The following is a 22,500-nucleotide window of genomic DNA, read 5'->3' as shown; positions in this document are numbered from 1 at the left end:
CCTGTATTTAATGGTTTACTGTCCTTTTAAGACTTACTTGCGGAAGGAGGTGGCTCCGAGTCCGTCTGTTTCCCAGGATTCCTATCTTCACTGACTGTCAGGACCCAGCAGCCGAGCTGTCAAAACAGAGATGAGCGCTCAATATCACTAGTTACTGTTATTATTTCAGTAACATTGGTAGTAATTGTAAAACAATCCAGAAACACTATGTGTTTTCAATACGGAAACCGCCTTCCCGCAGCTCTTACAATTAATGACCAGTTATACAGTACAGTACTATGAACCGAAGACTAACGAGGTAAGAACATGATTCATCTCTGCTGTCTGAAGAAACGTTCGTGGTGGTCTGCATACAGAAACACTGCAGTGCAATGCAGTTTGTACAGCTCAGGTTAGAAACCCAGTGCCGTCTGTCATAAGTGGCGCTGTTTAGTTATGTAAGGAGATGCGAACACAAGCAGTCCAGGGTTGCGAGTACTCTGCACTCTGACACGCGTTATCTGTATGGGACATTACTTTATCTCTGGTACGACTAGTTCATATTTGTTTACAGTACTAGTGCAAGTTATTTAAGTGGTGTCATTTTCGATATTATCTATGGCGATTTGAATGGACACGATTAAATGTGTTTTACAATTTAAAATTCAACTGCTTGCTAACGTTGCACTAATGCAGTAGCATACATTACATTGCAAGTTAGGTCATTTATCTACAGCCAGTAGGCAAGTCTACTCGTTGTTTTAAAATCCTGCGTCGACGATAATAATAAACGATTGCTAACGAAGGAAACATTCCACATCCTTTATCGTAAGCTGCGGCAATAACTCGTGATGTAAACACCTGCAGTGTGGTGTCAAAACCCAAAGAACAGTGCCTTCCACGAGGAGGTGTTGCACGCTAATTCCGTGCAGCAGCTGCAGGTGCGCATTACAGGGGAAGTGGGCGTACAGCACACCAGGCAGAAGGGAGGCGCCGCTACTCTGTTGCGTGTGTCGCTTCTGCAAATCGGATTGTGTGAACATTTCGTTGAAAGCCCCTACTGAAAATTAGGAAACGAATCACTGCTAATAATTTGAATAGAGACAACGAGTATATATACAGGAAGTACATGAGCTGGACAGAAAATTGAAACGCGCATGTACAGGAGCAAGTTTTTAAACCTCACGTGACTAATTAACCCATTGAGTTCAGAACACAAGCTGTATTTATGTAATTTGGTTCATTAACTTTATACTCAAGTTATCATAACAATGCAGTTAAAGTGAAAAGTAAAATAAAAATGCCAGTGAAAAATGCTCCAAAAATAGCAAAGTATCCTGTCCTGAAATGAGGAGAGTGGCACTTAATGGGTCCTGTACACAAAGCTGCATCTTTCAGTGGAGCTAGCATCAGTTACAGTGCATATATTAACATTGCATATAGTTCTTGATAGAGGGCAAGAGACAACACATTACCAGTGCTTTCCAATGAACAGCACCAGTCTCAACAGTGATCAGTCTTCATGCAGTCATGAAGAACAGGAGCACATTTCTACAGAATAATAACTCATAGAGGAATGACCCTCTACAGATCCAGTGCAATGCATTGTAATGATACAGTACCACTTCAATGAATAATAACTCATAGAGGAATGACCCTGTACAGATCCAGTGCAATGCGTTGTAATGATACAGTACCACTTCAATGAATAATAACTCATAGAGGAATGACCCTGTACAGATCCAGTGCAATGCATTGTAATGATACAGTACCACTTCAATGAATAATAACTCATAGAGGAATGACCCTGTACAGATCCAGTGCAATGCATTGTAATGATACAGTACCACTTCAATGAATAATAACTCATAGAGGAATGACCCTGTACAGATCCAGTGCAATGCATTGTAATGATACAATACCACTTCAATGAATAATAACTCAGAGGAATGACCCTGTACAGATCCAGTGCAATGCATTGTAATGATACAGTACCACTTCAATGAATAATAACTCATAGAGGAATGACCCTGTACAGATCCAGTGCAATGCATTGTAATGATACAGTACCACTTCAATGAATAATAACTCATAGAGGAATGACCCTGTACAGATCCAGTGCAATGCATTGTAATGATACAGTACCACTTCAATGAATAATAACTCATAGAGGAATGACCCTGTACAGATCCAGTGCAATGCATTGTAATGATACAGTACCACTTCAATGAATAATAACTCATAGAGGAATGACCCTGTACAGATCCAGTGCAATGCATTGTAATGATACAGTACCACTTCAATGACTAATAACTCATAGAGGAGTGACCCTCTACATATCCAGTTCAATGCAATGTAATGATACAGTACCACTTCAATGAATAATAACTCATAGAGGAATGACCCTGTACAGATCCAGTGCAATGCATTGTAATGATACAGTACCACTTCAATGAATAATAACTCATAGAGGAATGACCCTGTACAGATCCAGTGCAATGCATTGTAATGATACAGTACCACTTCAATGAATAATAACTCATAGAGGAATGACCCTGTACAGATCCAGTGCAATGCATTGTAATGATACAGTACCACTTCAATGAATAATAACTCATAGAGGAATGACCCTGTACAGATCCAGTGCAATGCATTGTAATGATACAGTACCACTTCAATGAATAATAACTCATAGAGGAATGACCCTGTACAGATCCAGTGCAATGCGTTGTAATGATACAGTACCACTTCAATGAATAATAACTCATAGAGGAATGACCCTGTACAGATCCAGTGCAATGCATTGTAATGATACAATACCACTTCAATGAATAATAACTCATAGAGGAATGACCCTGTACAGATCCAGTGCAATGCATTGTAATGATACAGTACCACTTCAATGAATAATAACTCATAGAGGAATGACCCTGTACAGATCCAGTGCAATGCATTGTAATGATACAGTACCACTTCAATGAATAATAACTCATAGAGGAATGACCCTGTACAGATCCAGTGCAATGCATTGTAATGATACAGTACCACTTCAATGAATAATAACTCATAGAGGAATGACCCTGTACAGATCCAGTGCAATGCATTGTAATGATACAGCACCACTTCAATGAATAATAACTCATAGAGGAATGACCCTGTACAGATCCAGTGCAATGCGTTGTAATGATACAGTACCACTTCAATGAATAATAACTCATAGAGGAATGACCCTGTACAGATCCAGTGCAATGCATTGTAATGATACAGTACCACTTCAATGAATAATAACTCATAGAGGAATGACCTCTAGCAATGCTTTTATCTAAAAATTTTTTTCTCTAAATTTTGTTTAACTTTTTATTATTGTTGTTATTTATTTCACCTTTTTGTCCATTGTAAGCTACTCATTTCAAGCTTTTATCACGATAGACGATACATGTCGTATCGTGTTGTAAAGTATCGAGATGCATCAATACAAGATGAAACGTCTCGCCCCGAAGCTACAGTGCACATTCTAAACAAAGGGCGTTCCAGTTCCCCTCTTATCATGCAGTTACTGCGGCGGCTGGTGTGGATTTCAGTTTCCAACAATTTCCTAATACAAGCTCGCCACCTACCGGGCTTTTAAAACACATTGGATAGGCAGTGACATACCCATCAATGACCCACAGATCCAGTGCAATGCTCGCGCACATACACGCACATACACACACACACACACACACACACACACACACACACACACTTTTTATTACACACACATTTATTTCACCTTTTTGTCCCCCCCCCCACTGGCATACCCCCCCCCACGATACACACACACATCGTGTTGTAAAGTATAGATGCAATACAAGATGAAACGTCTCGCCCCCCCACCCCCCCCGTTCCAGTTCCCCTCTTATCACACACAGTTTCCACAATTTCCTAATACAAGGCCACCAGGGCTTTTAAAACACATTGGATACCCCCCCCCCCCCCCCACACACACACACATTCCTATGTATATCGGCAGTGCAACCTACATCCACCACCCACATGGCGGGTGGGATCCGGGGCAGTGGTGTGTGTAACGGATAGGCCGTGGAACCCCCCCCCCCCCCCCCCCCCCCACACACACACACACATTGGATAGGCAGTGGCATACCCCCCCCCCCCCCCCCCCCACACCACCCCCACCCCCCCCCCCCCCCACCCCCCCCCCCCCCCCCCCCCCCCCCCCCCCCCCCCCCCCCCCCCCCCCCCCCCCCAACCCCCCCCCCCCCCCCCCCCCCCCCCCCCCCCCCCCCCCCCCACCCACCCACACACACCCCCACCACACCACACACACCCATGGGTTGGGTGGGTTGGTGGTGTATGTAGGTTACCTAGTTCGAGACCGTAGGGGGGTGGGGGGGGTTGTGTTTACACCCCCCCCCCCCCCCCACACACCACACCCACACCCCAACACACCCCCCCCCCCCCCCCCCCCCCCCCCCCCCCCCCCCCCACACACACACACACACACACACATTGGATAGGCAGTGGCATACCCCCCCCCCCCCCCCCACACACACACACCCACATTGGATAGGCAGTGGCATACCCCCCCCCCCCATACACACACACATTGGGATAGGCAGTTGTCATACCCCCCCTTCCCCCCCGTATGGGGGGTGGGGTGTGTGTGGTGTGTACACCCACACACGACACACGATAGGCAGTGGCATACCCCCCCCCCCCACACACACACACAAGTGTAACCTATCCGTCACCATATGGGGGGGTGGTGTGTGTGTGTGTGCAACCTATACTCGCCCACCCGTATGGGGGGGGGGGTGTGTGTGTGTGTGTAACCATCCGATCACCGTATGGGGGGGGGGGGGGGTGTGTGTGTAACCTATCCGTTGGGGTACACCTATGATAGTGTGTGGTATCCCTCAACCCCCCCACGGGGGGGGTGGATAGGTAACCTATCCGTCACGTGTGCCATACCCCCCCTCCCCCCACACACACACACACATTGGATCGCTGGTGACATCCCCACACACACTAAGGGGGTTAATTTCAACTCTCTTTTTTGGCAGGGCAACTTCTCAAACTCCATAGAGTTCACGACTGTTTTTTCTATATTTCAATAAATTCAAATAGTCAGGACAGTTGAAGGGAATGTAGTCTGTACTGCAGATGAAAAAGCAGAGGCTGCAGCACAAAGTGGAGCGAGGTAACCAGTGGAGTACCACAGGGATCAGCATTAGGACCGCTGCTCTTCATAATCTATATTAATCACTTAGATTCTGGTATAGTAAGCAAACTTGTTACATTTGCAGACGACACAAAAATAGAAGTAGTGGCAAACACTGTTGCAGCAGCAAAAGTCATTCAAAATGATGTAGACAAGATTCAGAACTGGGCAGACACATGGCAAATGACATTTAATAGAGAAAAGTGTAAGGTACTGCATGCAGGCAATACAAATGTACATTATAAATGTCATATGGAAGATACTGAAATTGAAGAAGGACTCTATGAAAAAGACCTAGGAGTTTATGTTGACTCAGAAATGTCTTCATCTAGACAATGTGCTATAAAAAAGGTGAACAAAATGCTCGGATGTATTGTGAAAAGTGTTGAATTTAAATCAAGGGAAGTAATGTTAAAACTTTACAATGCATTAGTAAGACCTCACCTAGAATACTGTGTTCATTTCTGGACACCTCACTACAAAAAGGATATTGCTCTTCTAGAAAGAGTGCAAAGAAGAGCGACCAGAATTATTCCGGGTTTAAAAGGCATGTCATATGCAGACAGGCTAAAAGAATCGAATCTATTCACTCTTGAACAAAGAAGACTACGCAGCGATCTGATCCAAGCAGTCAAAATTGTAAAAGGTGTTGACAGTGTCTTTTTCGACCTGAAAAAAGAAGGACCAGGGGTTACAAATGGAGATTAGACAATGGGGCATTCAGAACAGAAAATAGGAGGCACTTTTTTACACAGAGAATCGTGAGGGTCTGGAATCAACTCCCCAGTAATGTTGTTGAAGCCGACACCCTGGGATCCTTCAAAAAGCTGCTTGGCTGCTTGATGAGATTCTGGGATCATTAACAATTGGCCTCCTCTTGTTTGCAAGATGTTCTTATGAGTGTCCTGTTTTGAATCTGCAGGATGTGTCTTCATGACGGCCCCAGTGGACCATGTCACTGATCCCGTTTTGAATCTGCAGGATGTGTCTTCATGATGGCCTCAGTGGACCATGTCACTGATCCTGTTTTGAATCTGCAGGATGTGTCTTCATGACGGCCCCAGTGGACCATGCCACTGATCCTGTTTTGAATCTGCAGGATGTGTCTTCATGACGGCCCCAGTGGACCATGTCACTGATCCTGTTTTGAATCTGCAGGATGTGTCTTCATGACGGCCCCAGTGGACCATGTCACTGATCCTGTTTTGAATCTGCAGGTTGTGTCTTCATGATGTCCCCAGTGGACCATGTCACTGATCCTGTTTTGAATCTGCAGGTTGTGTCTTCATGACGGCCCCAGTGGACCATGTCACTGATCCTGTTTTGAATCTGCAGGATGTGTCTTCATGTCGGCCCCAGTGGACCATGTCACTGATCCTGTTTTGAATCTGCAGGATGTGTCTTCATGACGGCCCTAGTGGACCATGTCACTGATCCCGTTTTGAATCTGCAGGTTGTGTCTTCATGATGTCCTCAGTGGACCATGTCACTGATCCTGTTTTGAATCTGCAGGATGTGTCTTCATGACGGCCCCAGTGGACCATGTCACTGATCCTGTTTTGAATCTGCAGGTTGTGTCTTCATGACGGCCCCAGTGGACCATGTCACTGATCCTGTTTGCCTTTGTGGTGCGGGTGAGGGATGGGCTCCCACTCTCAGCCTCCAGAGATTTTGAACACAACAGGGAGTTACAAGAGCGCAAGCAGCAGCTGAAGACTGTATCTAAAGCTTTATCGTTGCTTCCAGAAAGAGGCACGGTGAAAGGGAAGGATCTTAACATATAGTATGTTATTTGCAATTCTGTTATTATTATTATTATTATTATTATTATTATTATTATTATTATTATTAGTCTTTGAACAGGTTTTAAAAGGAATGGATGACTGGGGTGGGTTGGGTTGGTGATGGAGGGCATCAGCAGGTTGGGTTGGCACTCCAGCATCACTGACAACCCTTCCTGAGGGGTCGAGGGCTAGTAGATAAAACGCTGAAGACGGGAGGTGGAGGGGAGTGGTGCTGGCACTCCAGCATCACTGTCAACCCTTCCTGAGGGGTCGAGGGCTAGTAGATAAAACACTGAAGACAGGAGGTGGAGGGGAGTGGTCCTGGCACTCCAGCATCACTGACAACCCTTCCTGAGGGGTCGAGGGCATGTCAATGAAACACTGAAGACGGGAGATGCTCCCCTGTGAAGTGCCCCACCCAGCCTATTCCAGACCGCTGCCATGCTGAGGCACTATGGAGGCTGCAAATAGATTGATCCCTGGAGCCAGCATTACACTTCAGCCCTCAACATCGGGCCAGTAGGAAATCTCCAGTACCTGGAGGAAAGGCGCTGAAGGCTCATATATTACGATGAAGCTACGTCTTGGTTGGTCCCCACCGCTGCTATCATTGTATCTTGGCGAAAGCTGAGTCCAATATTAGCATGAAGTAGAAAACAGCTCCTGTCATGTAATGAAAATCAAATAACGCTTTTGTTTGTGAATGGTGCCACAGTCATCAGGCCACTCCACAATCCAGCTCAGTGGGCAGCTTCTGCTTTAAGCCCTGAACTCAAGGGCAGGGGCTGCTCAGGTCAGGAATGGCATTTGCATTGGAAATGTTGACAAACAGTAATATATCTAGGGAAGACAAATTGTTTAGACTATCATATTGGCAACAAGCAAGCAAATAAAGTGTTTTTTGTTATTACTACAGTAACCTAAATCAGTGGAATTTGTTGTGCTTTGTGTGTTTTTCAGCTTCATCTCCTCAGAGGGTGTTTCCTACATGACAATCTGCTCTAGTAGCTTCACAGCTGCCATGGCTTTTTGCTTCTTGGAGGATCTCAGATGGGAGTTCAGAGCTTCGTATGACAACACCAGCATTGGCTTGGTCTCCAGACCCTATCCATTTCTGGAGTTTGGTTAGTAGAATAAGACAAACTTTAACATATGAGCAGCTGTGTTTTATCAACAACTCCAGTCAGTATGTGTGCTATAGTACCTGAATGGAGGAAGAACCTGCTGATTTACAAAACAGCAAGCGTGGCTGTGACATGCATGCTCTCGTCATGGCTGTAAAGAAATAGAAGTGCCGTACATGCATTGTCTCGTCATGGCTGTAAAGAAAGACAAGTGCCGTCCAGTGCAGGGGTGTTTCTGTGCTGTGGTTTCAATGCATTGTTCTGAAGGGTGTGTCACTGACAGAACAAACACAATACTGTGTGTGCATTGAATGAATGTCATATTCTAATAGGATGGGAACCCAGTGCTGTTCTCTCTGCTCGCTTCATGAACTGAACAGGCGTGCATTCATTGCAAACTGTAAGACAAGTTCTTTACAGAATGAAATGTAGTATGTGCCTTTCTTACTTTAAATGGCAGCCTGGACAGAATTTCACGCTCGCACTAAAACTGTTTCTCATTTTTAAAACCCAGACAGTGTTATTCAGAAGATTAAACATCATTACAGCTACAGCCGCTTCCCCTCACTGAGAATGAACCTGGCAGCAGTTGAGGAGGAGCTCAGGGTGAGACCTTCCAAGATCCTGACAGCGGAGGACATGGTGATGCACAATGGGACAGCTAATGGGCATGCACAGCCTGTCTCAGGGACTGGTATGTCAACAGCTTGTACAGTAAAGTGTGCGTGTGTGTAATATATATACACACATTTATATATATATATATATATATATATATAGATATATAATATATATATATATATATATATATATGGACACATTGCCTATAGAAAGTCTACACCCCCTTGAACTTTTTTCACATTTTGTGTGTCAGTGCCTCAGAGTTTCATGCATTTAAATTAGTATTTTTTTCCACTTATCTACACACCATACTCCACACTGTTAAGGGGAAAATTTTTTATATTAAAAATACAAAACTGAAAGATCATAATTGGATAAGTCTCCACCCCCCTGAGTTAATACTTGGTGGAAGCACTTTTGGCAGCAATTACAGCTGTGAGTCAGTTAGGAAAGGTCTCTACCAACTTTGCACACCTAGATTTGGCAATATTTGACCATTCTTCTTTACAAAACTGTTCAAGCTCTGTCAAGTTCCTTGGGGAGCGTTGATGGACAGCAATCTTCAAGTCATGCCACAAATTTTTGATTTTGGATTTAGGTCGGGTCTCTGACTGGGCCACTCAAAGACATTTACCTTTTTGTTCCTTAGCCACTCCAGTGTAGCTTTGGCTGTGTGCTTTGGGTCGTTGTCATGCTGAAAAGTGAACTTCCATCCCAGTTTCAACTTTCTTGCAGAGGGCAGCAGGTTTTCCTCAAGGACTTCTCTGTACTTTTCTCCATTCAAGTGCCCCAGTCCCTGCCAATGAGAAACATCCCCATAGCATGATGGTGCCACCACCGTGCTTCACAGTAGGGATGGTGTTCTTTGGGTGATGCGCTGTGATGTGTTTGCGCCAAACATAACACTTAGCATTTAGGCCAGAAAGTTCAATTTTTTGCCACATGGCTGCAGAATCTCCTGAATTATTTTTTGCATACTTCAAACAGGATTCAAGGTGGGCTTTCTTGAGTAATGACTTCCTTCTTGCCACCCTACCATACAGACCAGATTTGTGGAGTGCTTGGGATATTCTTGTCACATGCACACTTTGACCAGTCTTGGCCATAAAAACCTGTAGCTTCTACAAAGTTGCCATTGGCCTCTTGGTAGCCTCTCTGATCAGTCTCCTTCTTGCTCGGTCATCCAGTTTGGATGGACGGCCTGATCTAGGCAGGGTCTTCGTGTTGCCATACACCTTCCACTTTTTAATAATCGTCTTGGTTGTGCTTGATATTTTTTTCATACCCATCCCCTGATCTGTGCCTTTCAGCAACTTTGTCCCAGAGTTCTTTTGCATCTTTGCTTTGAAATGCACTACCCAGCAGAGGGAACCTACAGGAACTGCTGAATTTTTCCTGAAATCATGTGAATCACTACAATTTAACACAGGTGTAGGCCACTTAACTTGGTGTGTGATTTCGAAGGTGATTGGTTACAGTGGCTTGCGAAAGTATTGACCCCCCCTTGGCATTTTTCCTGTTTTGTTGCCTTACAACCTGGAATTAAAATTGATTTTTATTTGGATTTCATGTAATGGAGATACACAAAATAGTCCAAATTGGTGAAGTGAAATGAAAAAAATAACTTGTTTAAAAAAATTCTAAAAAATAAATAACGGAAAAGTGGTGCGTGCATATGTATTCACCCCCTTTGCTATTAAGTCTCTAAATAAGATCTGGTGCAACCAATTATCTTCAGAAGTCACATAATTAGTTAAATAAAGTCCACTTGTGTGCAATCTAAGTGTCACATGAGTCTGCAACACCACTAAGCAAGGGGCACCACCAAGCAAGCGGCACCATGAAGACCAAGGAGCTCTCCAAACAGGTCAGGGACAAAGTTGTGAAGTACAGATCAGGGTTGGGTTATAAAAAGAAACAAAACTTTGAACATCCCACGTAGCAGCATTAAAGCCATTATTAAAAAATGGAAAGAATATGGCACCACAACAAACCTGGCAAGAGAGGGCCGCCCATCAAAACTCACGGACCAGGCAAGGAGGGCATTAATCAGAGAGGCAACAAAGAGACCAAAGATAACCCTGAAGGAGCTGCAAAGCTCCACAGCGGAGATTGGAGTATCTGTCCATAGGACCACTTTAAGCCGTACACTCCACAGAGCTGGGCTTTACAGAAGAGTGGCCAGAAAAAAGCCATTGCTTAAAGAAAAAAATAAGCAAACACGTTTGGTGTTGCCAAAAGGCATGTGGGAGACTCCCTAAACATATGGAAGAAGGTACTCTGGCCATCAAGGAAAATGTTATATCTGGCACTAACCCAGCACCTCTCATCACCCCTAGAACACCATCCCCACAGTGAAGCATGGTGGTGGAAATATCATGCTGTGGGGATGTTTTTCATCGGCAGGGACTGGAAAACTGGTCAGAATTGAAGGAATGATGGATGGTGCTAAATACAGGGAAATTCTTGAGGGAAACCTGTTTCAGTCTTCCAGATATTTGAGACTGGGACGGAGGTTCACCTTCCAGCAGGACAATGACCCTAAGCATACTGCTAAAGCAACACTCGAATGGTTTAAGGGGAAACATTTAATTGTCTTGGAATGGCCTGGTCAAAGCCCAGACCTCAATCCAATTGAGAATCTGTGGTATGACTTAAAGATTGCTGTACACCAGCGGAACCCATTCAACTTGAAGGAGCTGGAGCAGTTTTGCCTTGAAGAATGGGCAAAAATCCCAGTAGCTAGATGTGCCAAGCTTATAGATACATACCCCAAGAGACTTGCAGCTGTAATTGCTGCAAAAGGTGGCTCTACAAAGTATTGACTTGGGGGGGGGGGGGGGGGGGGGGGGGGGGGCATGGGGGTGGGGGGGGGGGGGGGGGGGGGGGGGGGGGGGGGTGAATACTTATGCACGCTCAAATTTTTTGTTTTTTTGTCTTATTTATTGTTTGTTTCACAATAAAAAATATTTTGCATCTTCAAAGTGGTAGGCATATTGTGTAAATCAAATGATACAAACCCCCAAAAAATCAATTTTAATTCCAGGTTGTAAGGCAACAAAATAGGAAAAATGCCAAGGGGAGTCAATACTTTCGCAAGCCACTGTACACATGAGCTAATTTAGGATTGCTATTACGAGGGGGGTGGACACTTATCCAACCAAGCTATATCTGCTATATGCTGTTTAATATAGTGGGAGGGATTATGTTTAATATAGAGGGAGGAAGGGGGATTCTGTTTAATATAGAGGGAGGGAGAGATGCTGTTTAATATAGAGGGAGGGAGAGATGCTGTTTAATATAGAGGGAGGGATTGTGTTTAATATAGAGGGAGGGAAGGGGGATTCTGTTTAATATAGAGGGAGGGAGGGGGATTGTGTTTAATATAGAGGGAGGGATTCTGTTTTATATAGAGGGAGGAAGGGGGATTGTGTTTAATATAGAGGGAGGGATTGTGTTTAATATAGAGGGAGGAAGGGGGATTCTGTTTAATATAGAGGGAGGGATTGTGTTTAATATAGAGGGAGGGAGGTATTTTGTTTTATATAGAGGGAGGGATTGTGTTTAATATAAGGGAGGGAGAGATGCTGTTTAATATAGAGGGAGGGATTGTGTTTAATATAGAGGGAGGGATTGTGTTTAATATAGAGGGAGGGAGAGATGCTGTTTAATATAGAGGGAGGGATTGTGTTTAATATAGAGGGAGGGATTGTGTTTAATATAGAGGGAGGGATTGTGTTTAATATAGAGGGAGGGATTGTGTTTAATATAGAGGGAGGGATTGTGTTTAATATAGAGGGAGGGAGAGATGCTGTTTAATATAGAGGGAGGGATTGTGTTTAATATAGAGGGAGGGATTGTGTTTAATATAGAGGGAGGGATTGTGTTTAATATAGAGGGAGGGAGGGGGATTGTGTTTAATATAGAGGGAGGGATTGTGTTTAATATAGAGGGAGGGAGAGATGCTGTTTAATATAGAGGGATGGATTGTGTTTAATATAGAGGGAGAGATTGCTGTTTAATATAGAGGGAGGGAGAGATTGTGTTTAATATAGGGAGGGATGCTGTTTAATATAGAGGGAGGGATTGTGTTTAATATAGAGGGAGGGAGAGATGCTGTTTAATATAGAGGGAGGGGATTGTGTTTAATATAGAGGGAGGGATTGTGTTTAATATAGAGGGAGGGGGATTGTGTTTAATATAGAGGGAGGGAGAGATGCTGTTTAATATAGAGGGAGGGATTGTGTTTAATATAGAGGGAGGGAGAGATGCTGTTTAATATAGAGGGAGGGGGATTGTGTTTAATATAGAGGGAGGGGGATTGTGTTTAATATAGAGGGAGGGATTGTGTTTAATATAGAGGGAGGGAGAGCTGCTGTTTAATATAGAGGGAGGGATTGTGTTTAATATAGAGGGAGGGATTGTGTTTAATATAGAGGGAGGGATTGTGTTTAATATAGAGGGAGGGAGAGATGCTGTTTAATATAGAGGGAGGGATTGTGTTTAATATAGAGGGAGGGATTGTGTTTAATATAGAGGGAGGGATTCTGTTTAATATAGAGGGAGGGATTCAGTGTAATATAGAGGGAGGAAGGGGGATTCTGTTTAATATAGAGGGAGGGATTGTGTTTAATATAGAGAGAGGGATTAAGTTTAATATAGAGGGAGGAAGGGGGATTCTGTTTAGTATAGAGGGAGGAAGGGGGATGCTGTTTAATATAGAGGGAGGGATTGTGTTTAATATAGAGGGAGGGATTCTGTTTTATATAGAGGGAGGGATTGTGTTTAATATAGAGGGAGGGAGAGATGCTGTTTAATATAGAGGGAGTGTGGCAGAGCACAGCTCTGCTCTTTAGAAATTGGCAGGGATGGGGTTAAATTCCCCTACCTGCCTGGGTTCATTGTGTTCAGGTGGCTGGCGTTGATTAGATGATTAGTTTAATTAATGATCAATCAGCGCCCAGCCACCTGACATAAAAGGAGGCCTCTGCTTCTCATTTGGGAGGAGGGAGTTGAGGAAGCAGGTTGGTGTTTTGTTGTTTGTATTTTTGAAAGTTTGATTCCAGTGAAGGCATTGCCCAGCCTGGAAACCTTACTTTTTTTGTAAGTTCTAGCAATGTTCTAACTGCATTGTTTTCATGTTCCTGGTGCTGTGCAGCTGCAAGTGAAAGAATGGAGCCGGTGACAGCCCTGGGGATCCTCTCTCTGCTTCTCAACATCATGTGTGCATCGCTGAACCTCATTCGAGGGATTCACCTCATTGAATACACTCTCCAGGTGAGTGCTGAGGGACCTCTCTCACTCCTCTGAGGGGTTCACCTCATTGAATACACTCTTCAGTTGAGTGCTGAGGGACCTGTCTCACTTCTCTGAGGGGTTCACCTCATTGAATACACTCTCCAGGTGAGTGCTGAGGGACCTGTCTCATTCCTCTGAGGGGTTCACCTCATTGAATACACTCTCCAGGTGAGTGCTGAGGGACCTGTCTCACTCCTCTGAGGGGTTCACCTCATTGAATACACTCTCCAGTTGAGTGCTGAGGGACCTGTCTCATTCCTCTGAGGGGTTCACCTCATTGAATACACTCTCCAGGTGAGTGCTGAGGGACCTGTCTCACTCCTCTGAGGGGTTCACCTCATTGAATACACTCTCCAGTTGAGTGCTGAGGGACCTGTCTCACTCTGAGGGGTTCACCTCATTGAATACACTCTCCAGGTGAGTGCTGAGGGACCTGTCTCACTCCTCTGAGGGGTTCACCTCATTGAATACACTCTCCAGTTGAGTGCTGAGGGACCTGTCTCACTTCTCTGAGGGGTTCACCTCATTGAATACACTCTCCAGTTGAGTGCTGAGGGACCTGTCTCATTCCTCTGAGGGGTTCATCTCATTGAATACACTCTCCAGGTGAGTGCTGAGGGACCTGTCTCACTCCTCTGAGGGGTTCACCTCATTGAATACACTCTCCAGGTGAGTGCTGAGGGACCTGTCTCACTCCTCTGAGGGGTTCACCTCATTGAATACACTCTCCAGGTGAGTGCTGAGGGACCTCTCTCATTCCTCTGAGGGGTTCACCTCATTGAATACACTCTCCAGGTTTGTGTTGAGAGACCTGTCTCACTCCTCTGAGGGGTTCACATTGAATCACTCTTCAGGTGAGTGCTGAGGGACCTTTCTCGAGGGGTAAAATAAAGTAGCAATATTAAAAAAAAAAAGAAACTATATGTATGTATTTTTATTTACCTAATTTATAGAATATAATACTGATTGAAATGTCTTGCACTTGGAATTAATACAATGTAAGTTAATGAGGTATTTATCATACAGAAAGTCAGCTCTGCAATTTTAATCCTTAAAAGAACTGTATTAAGCCTTCACTTGCATGTACTTTAGCCCTCTGATTGTAATGTGTCACTGATCTCAACACAGATAGTGTTTGGCCGCTCTGTTTAAAACCCCTTGGTTCTGTTTTCTTCACCTCTTCCAGGATGGCAGTGAAGGGGTCTGGAATGCACTCGCATTCCTTTTAGCTTTTTTCTGCGGTTTGTGGCAGGTAAGAAATTCTCACTTTTTTTTTTTTAATTTTCTTATCACATTTGTTTCGGGAGGGGAAAATGCCACTGTTTCTTCAAGTGATTTTTCTTATACTTGATCTTTAGGTTTAAGAACAATTAAAGACCAAATATTAGCTCCACATATAATGGTAACAGATTTCTTTGTATTACAATTCTATGATGTTAGCTAACCCTGACCCCAACCGCATCCTCCAACCCCAACCTCAATCCCCAACCCCATCCTCCAACCACACCCTCCAACCCCACCCCCAACCCCAACCCCAACCCCAACCCCCAACCCCCAACCCCTAACCTTTGTTGGCTGATCCTGACCTCTAGTGGCTGTTTTTTAAAATGAGTCTTACTTCATTTTTTTTATTCAAGTTTCTAATAAGATGGTGAGAGAGTGGGTCAGAAATAGCAGATTGACAGTGCTAGTGATTAATTGTGTTTGATCCTCAGTATCTCACAGTGTCAGATTGACAGTGCTAGTGATTCATTGTGAGATACTGAGGATCAAACACAAGAAACACAGCGTCAGATTGACAGTGCTAGTGATTCATTGTGTTTCTTGTGTTTGATCCTCAGTATCTCACAGTGTCAGATTGACAGTGCTAGTGATTCATTGTGTTTCTTGCTATTGATCCTCAGTATCTCACATTGTCAGATTGACAGTGCTAGTGATTCATTGTGTTTCTTGTGTTTGATCCTCAGTATCTCACAGTGTCAGATTGACAGTGCTAGTGATTCATTGTGTTTCTTGTGTTTGATCCTCAGTATCTCACAGTGTCAGATTGACAGTGCTAGTGATTCATTGTGTTTCTTGTGTTTGATTCTCAGTATCTCACAGCGTCAGATTGACAGTGCTAGTGATTCATTGTGTTTCTTGTGTTTTCTTCACAGTGCTACTTGTATTTGTTCTTCACCTCAGTAAAGAAGCTGCAGGCCTTCCTGGCACTGGCCTTTGTGTTTCTGTGCAATATCTATTTATGCGAACTCAGAAATATTTGGCAAATACTCTTCCACACAGCAGTGGCATCTCTTTCTACATATCAGATTTCCATAAGAAAACTTCAAGAGAAGCTCGACGACTGTGGAGTGTGAGAACTGAAAGAAATCTCAGTGGCTATAAACCAATTCATACTGATTCATGAGCTGGATTACAGAGATGAATTCAACCAACACGGAGACTTTTATAATAATCTGCATTCCATCCAGTATAGACTGATTCATACTGATTCATGAGCTGGATTACAGAGATGAATTCAACCAACACGGAGACTTTTATAATAATCTGCATTCCATCCAGTATAGACTGATTCATACTGATTCATGAGCTGGATTACAGAGGTGAATTCAACCAACACGGAGACTTTTATAACAATCTGCATTCCATCCAGTATAGACTGATTCATACTGATTCACGAGCTGGATTACAGAGGTGAATTCAACCAACACGGAGACTTTTATAACAATCTGCATTCCAGCCAGTATAGACTGATTCAATGTTTTCTTAGTGTTTTTGTTTGTATTATCATCTCTCCATGACATTCTGAAATGCACTTCTTTTTTATGCAGCATTATTTGCACTGCATTGGTTTAAAATGCTAACAGTCAGATTGTGGAACTGCTACCAGAGCACTGACTGAAACCTCATGCTTTATATTGTGTGCTGCAAAAACCGTCCTTCTGATTGTGCGTGTAAGCCAGTGCGTGAAAGGAAGGAAGGCGAAGGTCTGTCTGAGTCTGAAGGAGTGTCCGGGCATTGCATCAGGACCACTGCTTTGAGCTCTTCTTACAACATCACATGGAAGCTAATTACAGGGAGTGCTACAGTATTCAAGTGTAGTAGATAAGTATGTGCTGGACTGTATTGTATTGGCAGCGTGTTTCAGTTGTTATAAAGTAGCTAATTACTGTATAAATCAACCGCACAGGTAAGATAATTACAGTGTATCAGCCTGGTGTCTAGAATTAATAATCGATTACTGTAGGTTAACAAAATGGTACAGTATTGTGCCTAGTGATAGCACCACCAGCCCCCCACCCCACACTCCCATACAGACATCCCATACAGAGTGCATGCGCTTCACTTATTTCAGCTGATAGGTACAGTACCAGGAGCATATCCGCTGCATACCCAACTCATAATGTTGTTGTGAGCGCACACGTCTGTAGGGTTCATGCACAGACAATATTATTATTTCTTCATCCTATATTGGAAACATGTCATTTTACAGCAAGTGTCTTCTTGCCTCAGTAGAACAGCTCGAAAAAACACTCTTGATTTCCACATGTGGCACCGATGGATCTGATAATGATACATGTTTGCAGTGTTCATGTTTCCAGGTTAATGTTAACGTGCTGACTGCTGATTTTCAGAACATGTTGTAATTTACAGCCCCTGCAGCTCATTTTGTGGATTGTGTTGGCCCATAATCAATCAGAGTTCAACATGCTGCACCTCACATGTTTATTAGGCACAATATTGTATGTCATACTGTATTTCTTTAGAGAATGATTTAAAAAAAAAAACCTGTATTGTTTAACAGGAATAGTCTTTCCTTTATAAGCCATGAACAGCAGCTCCCAGATGCAGGATGTTTCAGTGCATGCCTCGGAGGCCTGCAGGCCCGCTGGTAGTCATGGAAACGGCAGGACACACCTAGTGAAAAGATTGGGTTTTTCTTATGGTGAAGAACAAAGTGAAATGACATTTCGGAAGCTGCCCTTGTTTACTTGTTCTATTGAAGGTAGTAGTTTGTAGGTGTACTAGTTTGTACACTGTAAGTGTTTCCAGTGCTTGACTGCAACTTTACTCTGCACTGAGGGCTCTGTTTACAAGGCAACATGTACAGCAGGCTGCATGTTATGACTAACATTTGCTTTCTCTCAGATTTATAGCACCTTGTTTAATATAAAAAATAATAACAAGTCTTGTATTCAAGGTACCTTTCAGCATCTTCTGACATTAAATGAGTTGGTTTTCATTTGGTCTCCGGAGTTGCACCTCTTGCATTGATACCCAACACAAGAAACATTGCTAGAGATAATGGATGTTTTTATTTGAGTTTTTCCATTATTTTTCTGGCTCCTGGTTTTATGTTGTTTTTTTTGTTTGTTTTTTTGGTACAGGTTTTAAATGAAACAGCTTATTTTACCTTTGGAAGTTAAAAAAAAAAAATAAGTTGAAGGAATGAAGTTTAATTGTTTTCAAGCATTATGAACAGAGCTTCCTGCAATTCCTCACATGTAACGAACATCTCCTTGGGTATTACTGTCAGTATGCAGCGCCTGTTCCAGCGATACAGACACTTCTCTGATCCGCAGTATCAGGGGAGATACAAGAAGAAGGGGCAGCAGCATCACAACTGACAGGTGCTTTATTGAGCCTGTTTGTTCTTAAAGGGTTTTGACATGTATTCAAATATTCTAATTGGAGAGCCACAATTGAACCTTTTGCAGAGAAAAAAATAAGTTATTTTAACCCAACCTAGACATGTATATACTTTATTATTTTAACCCAACCTAGACATGTATATACTTTATTATTATAATGGAAAAATATAAATATGTCATTGGGATTTGAGTGTAAATGGAACCCCTTTACAGTAGAGTTTACAACCATGTGATGTGAATTGTATTGAAGAAAAAGAACGATGGGGAAGATGATAAGGAGCCTTTATGATTCTCGAATAAGATGTGGTGGTACTGCCAGGACAATGGGTTGAGATCCTTAAAATACAAATACTATAGCAACATGTCACTGTGACAGTGAACGTGATGCAATACTATAGCAACATGTCACCATGACAGTGAATGTGATGCAATACTATAGCAACGTGTCACCCTTACAGTGAACGTGATGCAATACTATAGCAACGTGTCACCGTGACAGTGAACGTGATGCAATACTATAGCAACGTGTCACCGTGACAGTGAACGTGATGCAATACTATAGCAATGTGTCACCGTGACAGTGAACGTGATGCAATACTATAGCAACGTGTCACCGTGACACTGAACGTGATACAATCTATATTGTGTTTTTATAATAAGGACAGTGTATGAAATCGATCATTGCCATTCATTGGAGACAACTCTCCTCCAAGTTCTCCTCTTTCTCGTTCATCTGAAGCTGCTGAAGCTCTAAGTTCTCCTTTTTCTCATTCACCTGAAGCTGCTGAAGCTCCAAGTTCTCCTCTTTCTCGCTCATCTGAAGCTCCAAGTTCTCCTCTTTCTCGTTCATCTGAAGCTGCTGAAGCTCCAAGTTCTCCTCTTTCTCGCTCATCTGAAGCTGCTCTCGTTCATCTGAAGCTGCTGAAGCTCCAAGTTCTCCTCTTTCTCATTCATCTGAAGCTGCTGCAGCTCCAAGTTCTCCTCTTTCTCATTCATCTGAAGCTGCTGCAGCTCCAAGTTCTCCTCTTTCTCGTTCATCTGCAGCTCCAAGTTCTCCTCTTTCTCGTTCATCTGAAGCTGCTGCAGCTCCAAGTTCTCCTCTTTCTCGTTCATCTGAAGCTGCTGCAGCTCCAAGTTCTCCTCTTTCTCGTTCATCTGAAGCTGCTGAAGCTCCAAGTTCTCCTCTTTCTCATTCATCTGAAGCTGCTGAAGCTTGATGCACTGATATTTTAGTGTTAACTGGTACGTGCTCAACTACAGTTTAGATATTATGCAAAATATTTTGTGCTGGGTTAAATCAGCCCTTCTGTAGTGAAAGGTCTCTGATTTCACTGCACATTCATGTACCTTTTTCATAAAATACTGGGGATGTTTACAATAAGAAGAACATTCAGCATGGCATAGCATTAGTGTTTTGGTCAAATTAAAGCTATGAGAGACTTCTTCAGAATAGGGAATGTGATTTATCTCATATCTGACCTTTATCTTAATAATGTAGGTTTCAGTTATGTGATATGATGTTATGAATATTTTATATGAGGCTAATTCAGATAAGTACCACAATTATTAATAATTACAGATGATTGTTCAGATTTGTTTTAATATGTGATAAGGGATTGTAAATACAGAAACACTGACAGTGTGAAACAGTGGGATGTGATCACAATGGCAGACCTTTAAAAATGGAGGTTTTGAAAGTGTTTAAATTATAATTTCATGCAATCATACTTTTACAAAAACACTGATCTAAAAAAATGACACACAAGACAATGAACTTCCTAATTAAACTTAGACAAATTCAGCACAAATTCATATTAAACTGAAAAGGTTTTTCATGCATATGCTGGTCATTCTGTCAAGCCAGACATTTAACCAAACAATGTAAACAATGTCAGGGTTGTGCGAAATTATTTCAAATTGTATAACGTCATTTGGCCAAGTGTTTGAAAGTTGCAGTCATTTGGCGAGGCCTGGTTTAACTAAATGTCTGAAACATGTATACAAAACGAGTGCTGTGTAGTCAGAAGAGGCTGCCTCTCTTCTTTACAACAGTGCCAGAAACGCTGCTTGTCAACAATGACGGTCTCTTGCTACTGTCATGTATTCTGTGCTGTTGTATTCAAAATGTAATTTGAAATAAAGCCATTTTATACCGATTATCGCCTCTTATTGCAACAAACTGTGTTATTCAGAATGCCAAAAGTAACAGTTTTTAAAATGTCAGGACATTGTGCCATGTAGGATACAAAAGCACCCGTCAAAGTGATGTGTGCTGTCTGAAACTGAACCAGGAGATGAAACCATTGAGACGAGGCCTCGTTTACAAGGGGTCCTGGAAAACAATAAAGAGGCAGTCACAATGAATAAACAACACAATAAAAACAGCAGCATACAGAGATCAAATGATAGAGCAAATATGACACATCCGTCTGTGAATGTGGCCTGAAGGAGAAGCATTGGCAGGATGTTCTAAGCAATTCGCCAGTGCGATCTTTAAAAGCAGGGAAGGAAAGATTATCACATGGGCTGTGCTGCAACATAACATAGTTGTGAACCCTTATGCTGTGGCCTTGTGACGTGTTTTGTTCCTGTTTTTGTATTTGTTTTGTTATATAAACGTGTGCACCAGCGCCTAAACTGCAGCTTCCTGTCTCTGGGTGTCTTTCCTGCCAGTAACAGCTTGGGTCATGACGCAACCCTGTCACAGATCTCTCATTCTTACAGCAGGTCCAAGCTAATATCAAGCCAAAGTTAATGACAAAGTCATGATTGTTAAGTAAACAGATCACTTGGGTTTACTGCACCAGCAGGAGCAAAAATGAAACGCTTTCTGTGGAGGACAGGATAGGCTTTTAATGTTTATTGAATTGGTTTGTACTGTCAGATATGCATTAGAAAACAGCAGGTACATTAGAAAGCATGTGTGATGAGCAGTTAGAACACTTCACAATCACAGAGTAGAGGCTGCAGTGGCAGTTAGAACACTCACAGAGTAGAGGCTGCAGTGGCAGTTAGAACACTCACTTCACAATCACAGAGTAGAGGCTGCAGTGGCAGAACACTCACTTCACAATCACAGAGTAGAGGCTGCAGTGGCAGTTAGAACACTCACTTCACAATCACAGAGTAGAGGCTGCAGTGGCAGAACACTCACTTCACAATCACAGAGTAGAGGCTGCAGTGGCAGTTAGAACACTCACTTCACAATCACAGAGTAGAGGCTGCAGTGGCAGTTAGAACACTCACTTCACAATCACAGAGTAGAGGCTGCAGTGGCAGTTAGAACACTCACTTCACAATCACAGAGTAGAGGCTGCAGTGGCAGAACACTCACTTCACAATCACAGAGTAGAGGCTGCAGTGGCAGTTAGAACACTCACTTCACAATCACAGAGTAGAGGCTGCAGTGGCAGTTAGAACACTCACTTCACAATCACAGAGTAGAGGCTGCAGTGGCAGAACACTCACTTCACAATCACAGAGTAGAGGCTGCAGTGGCAGAACACTCACTTCACAATCACAGAGTAGAGGCTGCAGTGGCAGTTAGAACACTCACTTCACAATCACAGAGTAGAGGCTGCAGTGGCAGTTAGAACACTCACTTCACAATCACAGAGTAGAGGCTGCAGTGGCAGAACACTCACTTCACAATCACAGAGTAGAGGCTGCAGTGGCAGAACACTCACTTCACAATCACAGAGTAGAGGCTGCAGTGGCAGTTAGAACACTCACTTCACAATCACAGAGTAGAGGCTGCAGTGGCAGAACACTCACTTCACAATCACAGTCACAGAGTAGGGGTAAGTATGATGTGTTGCTTG

General features: G+C 43.1%; 2 protein-coding genes across 2 annotated transcripts in view; one reads left to right on the top strand and one right to left on the bottom strand.

The window, feature by feature from the left end:
- The window catches only part of LOC121309702 (NK-tumor recognition protein-like), a 38,933-nt gene extending 38,840 nt beyond the window's left edge, over positions 1–93 (bottom strand). Inside the window, exon 1 of the mRNA XM_041242817.1 lies at positions 38–93. The gene's annotated coding sequence lies outside the window, so the exon portion shown is untranslated. The remainder of the gene's footprint in view (positions 1–37) is intronic.
- Positions 94–247: 154 nt separating this feature from the next.
- Positions 248–19,565, top strand: LOC121309748 (vesicle-trafficking protein SEC22c-like). The gene is made up of 7 exons (XM_041242898.1): positions 248–298; positions 6,772–6,983; positions 7,945–8,108; positions 8,623–8,802; positions 13,888–14,006; positions 15,214–15,279; positions 16,184–19,565. The coding sequence occupies exons 2-7, from the start codon at positions 6,802–6,804 to the stop codon at positions 16,382–16,384; spliced, it is 912 nt and encodes a 303-aa protein (XP_041098832.1). The 5' UTR covers positions 248–298; positions 6,772–6,801; the 3' UTR covers positions 16,385–19,565.
- Positions 19,566–22,500: the final 2,935 nt, after the last annotated feature.

This window comes from Polyodon spathula, chromosome 3, assembly GCF_017654505.1.
Source record: "Polyodon spathula isolate WHYD16114869_AA chromosome 3, ASM1765450v1, whole genome shotgun sequence".
Classification (NCBI taxonomy): domain Eukaryota; kingdom Metazoa; phylum Chordata; class Actinopteri; order Acipenseriformes; family Polyodontidae; genus Polyodon; species Polyodon spathula.
The sequence above is the reverse complement of the archived record's forward strand: the minus strand, read 5'-3'. Positions and strand labels throughout refer to the sequence as shown.

What these genes read in the sequence shown, in the direction of transcription:
- LOC121309748 (XM_041242898.1), top strand. Translation starts at nt 6,802, where the DNA reads ATGTCACTGATCCTGTTTGCCTTTGTGGTGCGGGTGAGGGATGGGCTC. An exon ending in ACAGCCTGTCTCAGGGACTG is followed by an intron (nt 8,803 to 13,887) that starts GTATGTCAACAG and finishes GGTGCTGTGCAG; the next exon opens with CTGCAAGTGAAAGAATGGAG. An exon ending in TCATTGAATACACTCTCCAG is followed by an intron (nt 14,007 to 15,213) that starts GTGAGTGCTGAG and finishes CACCTCTTCCAG; the next exon opens with GATGGCAGTGAAGGGGTCTG.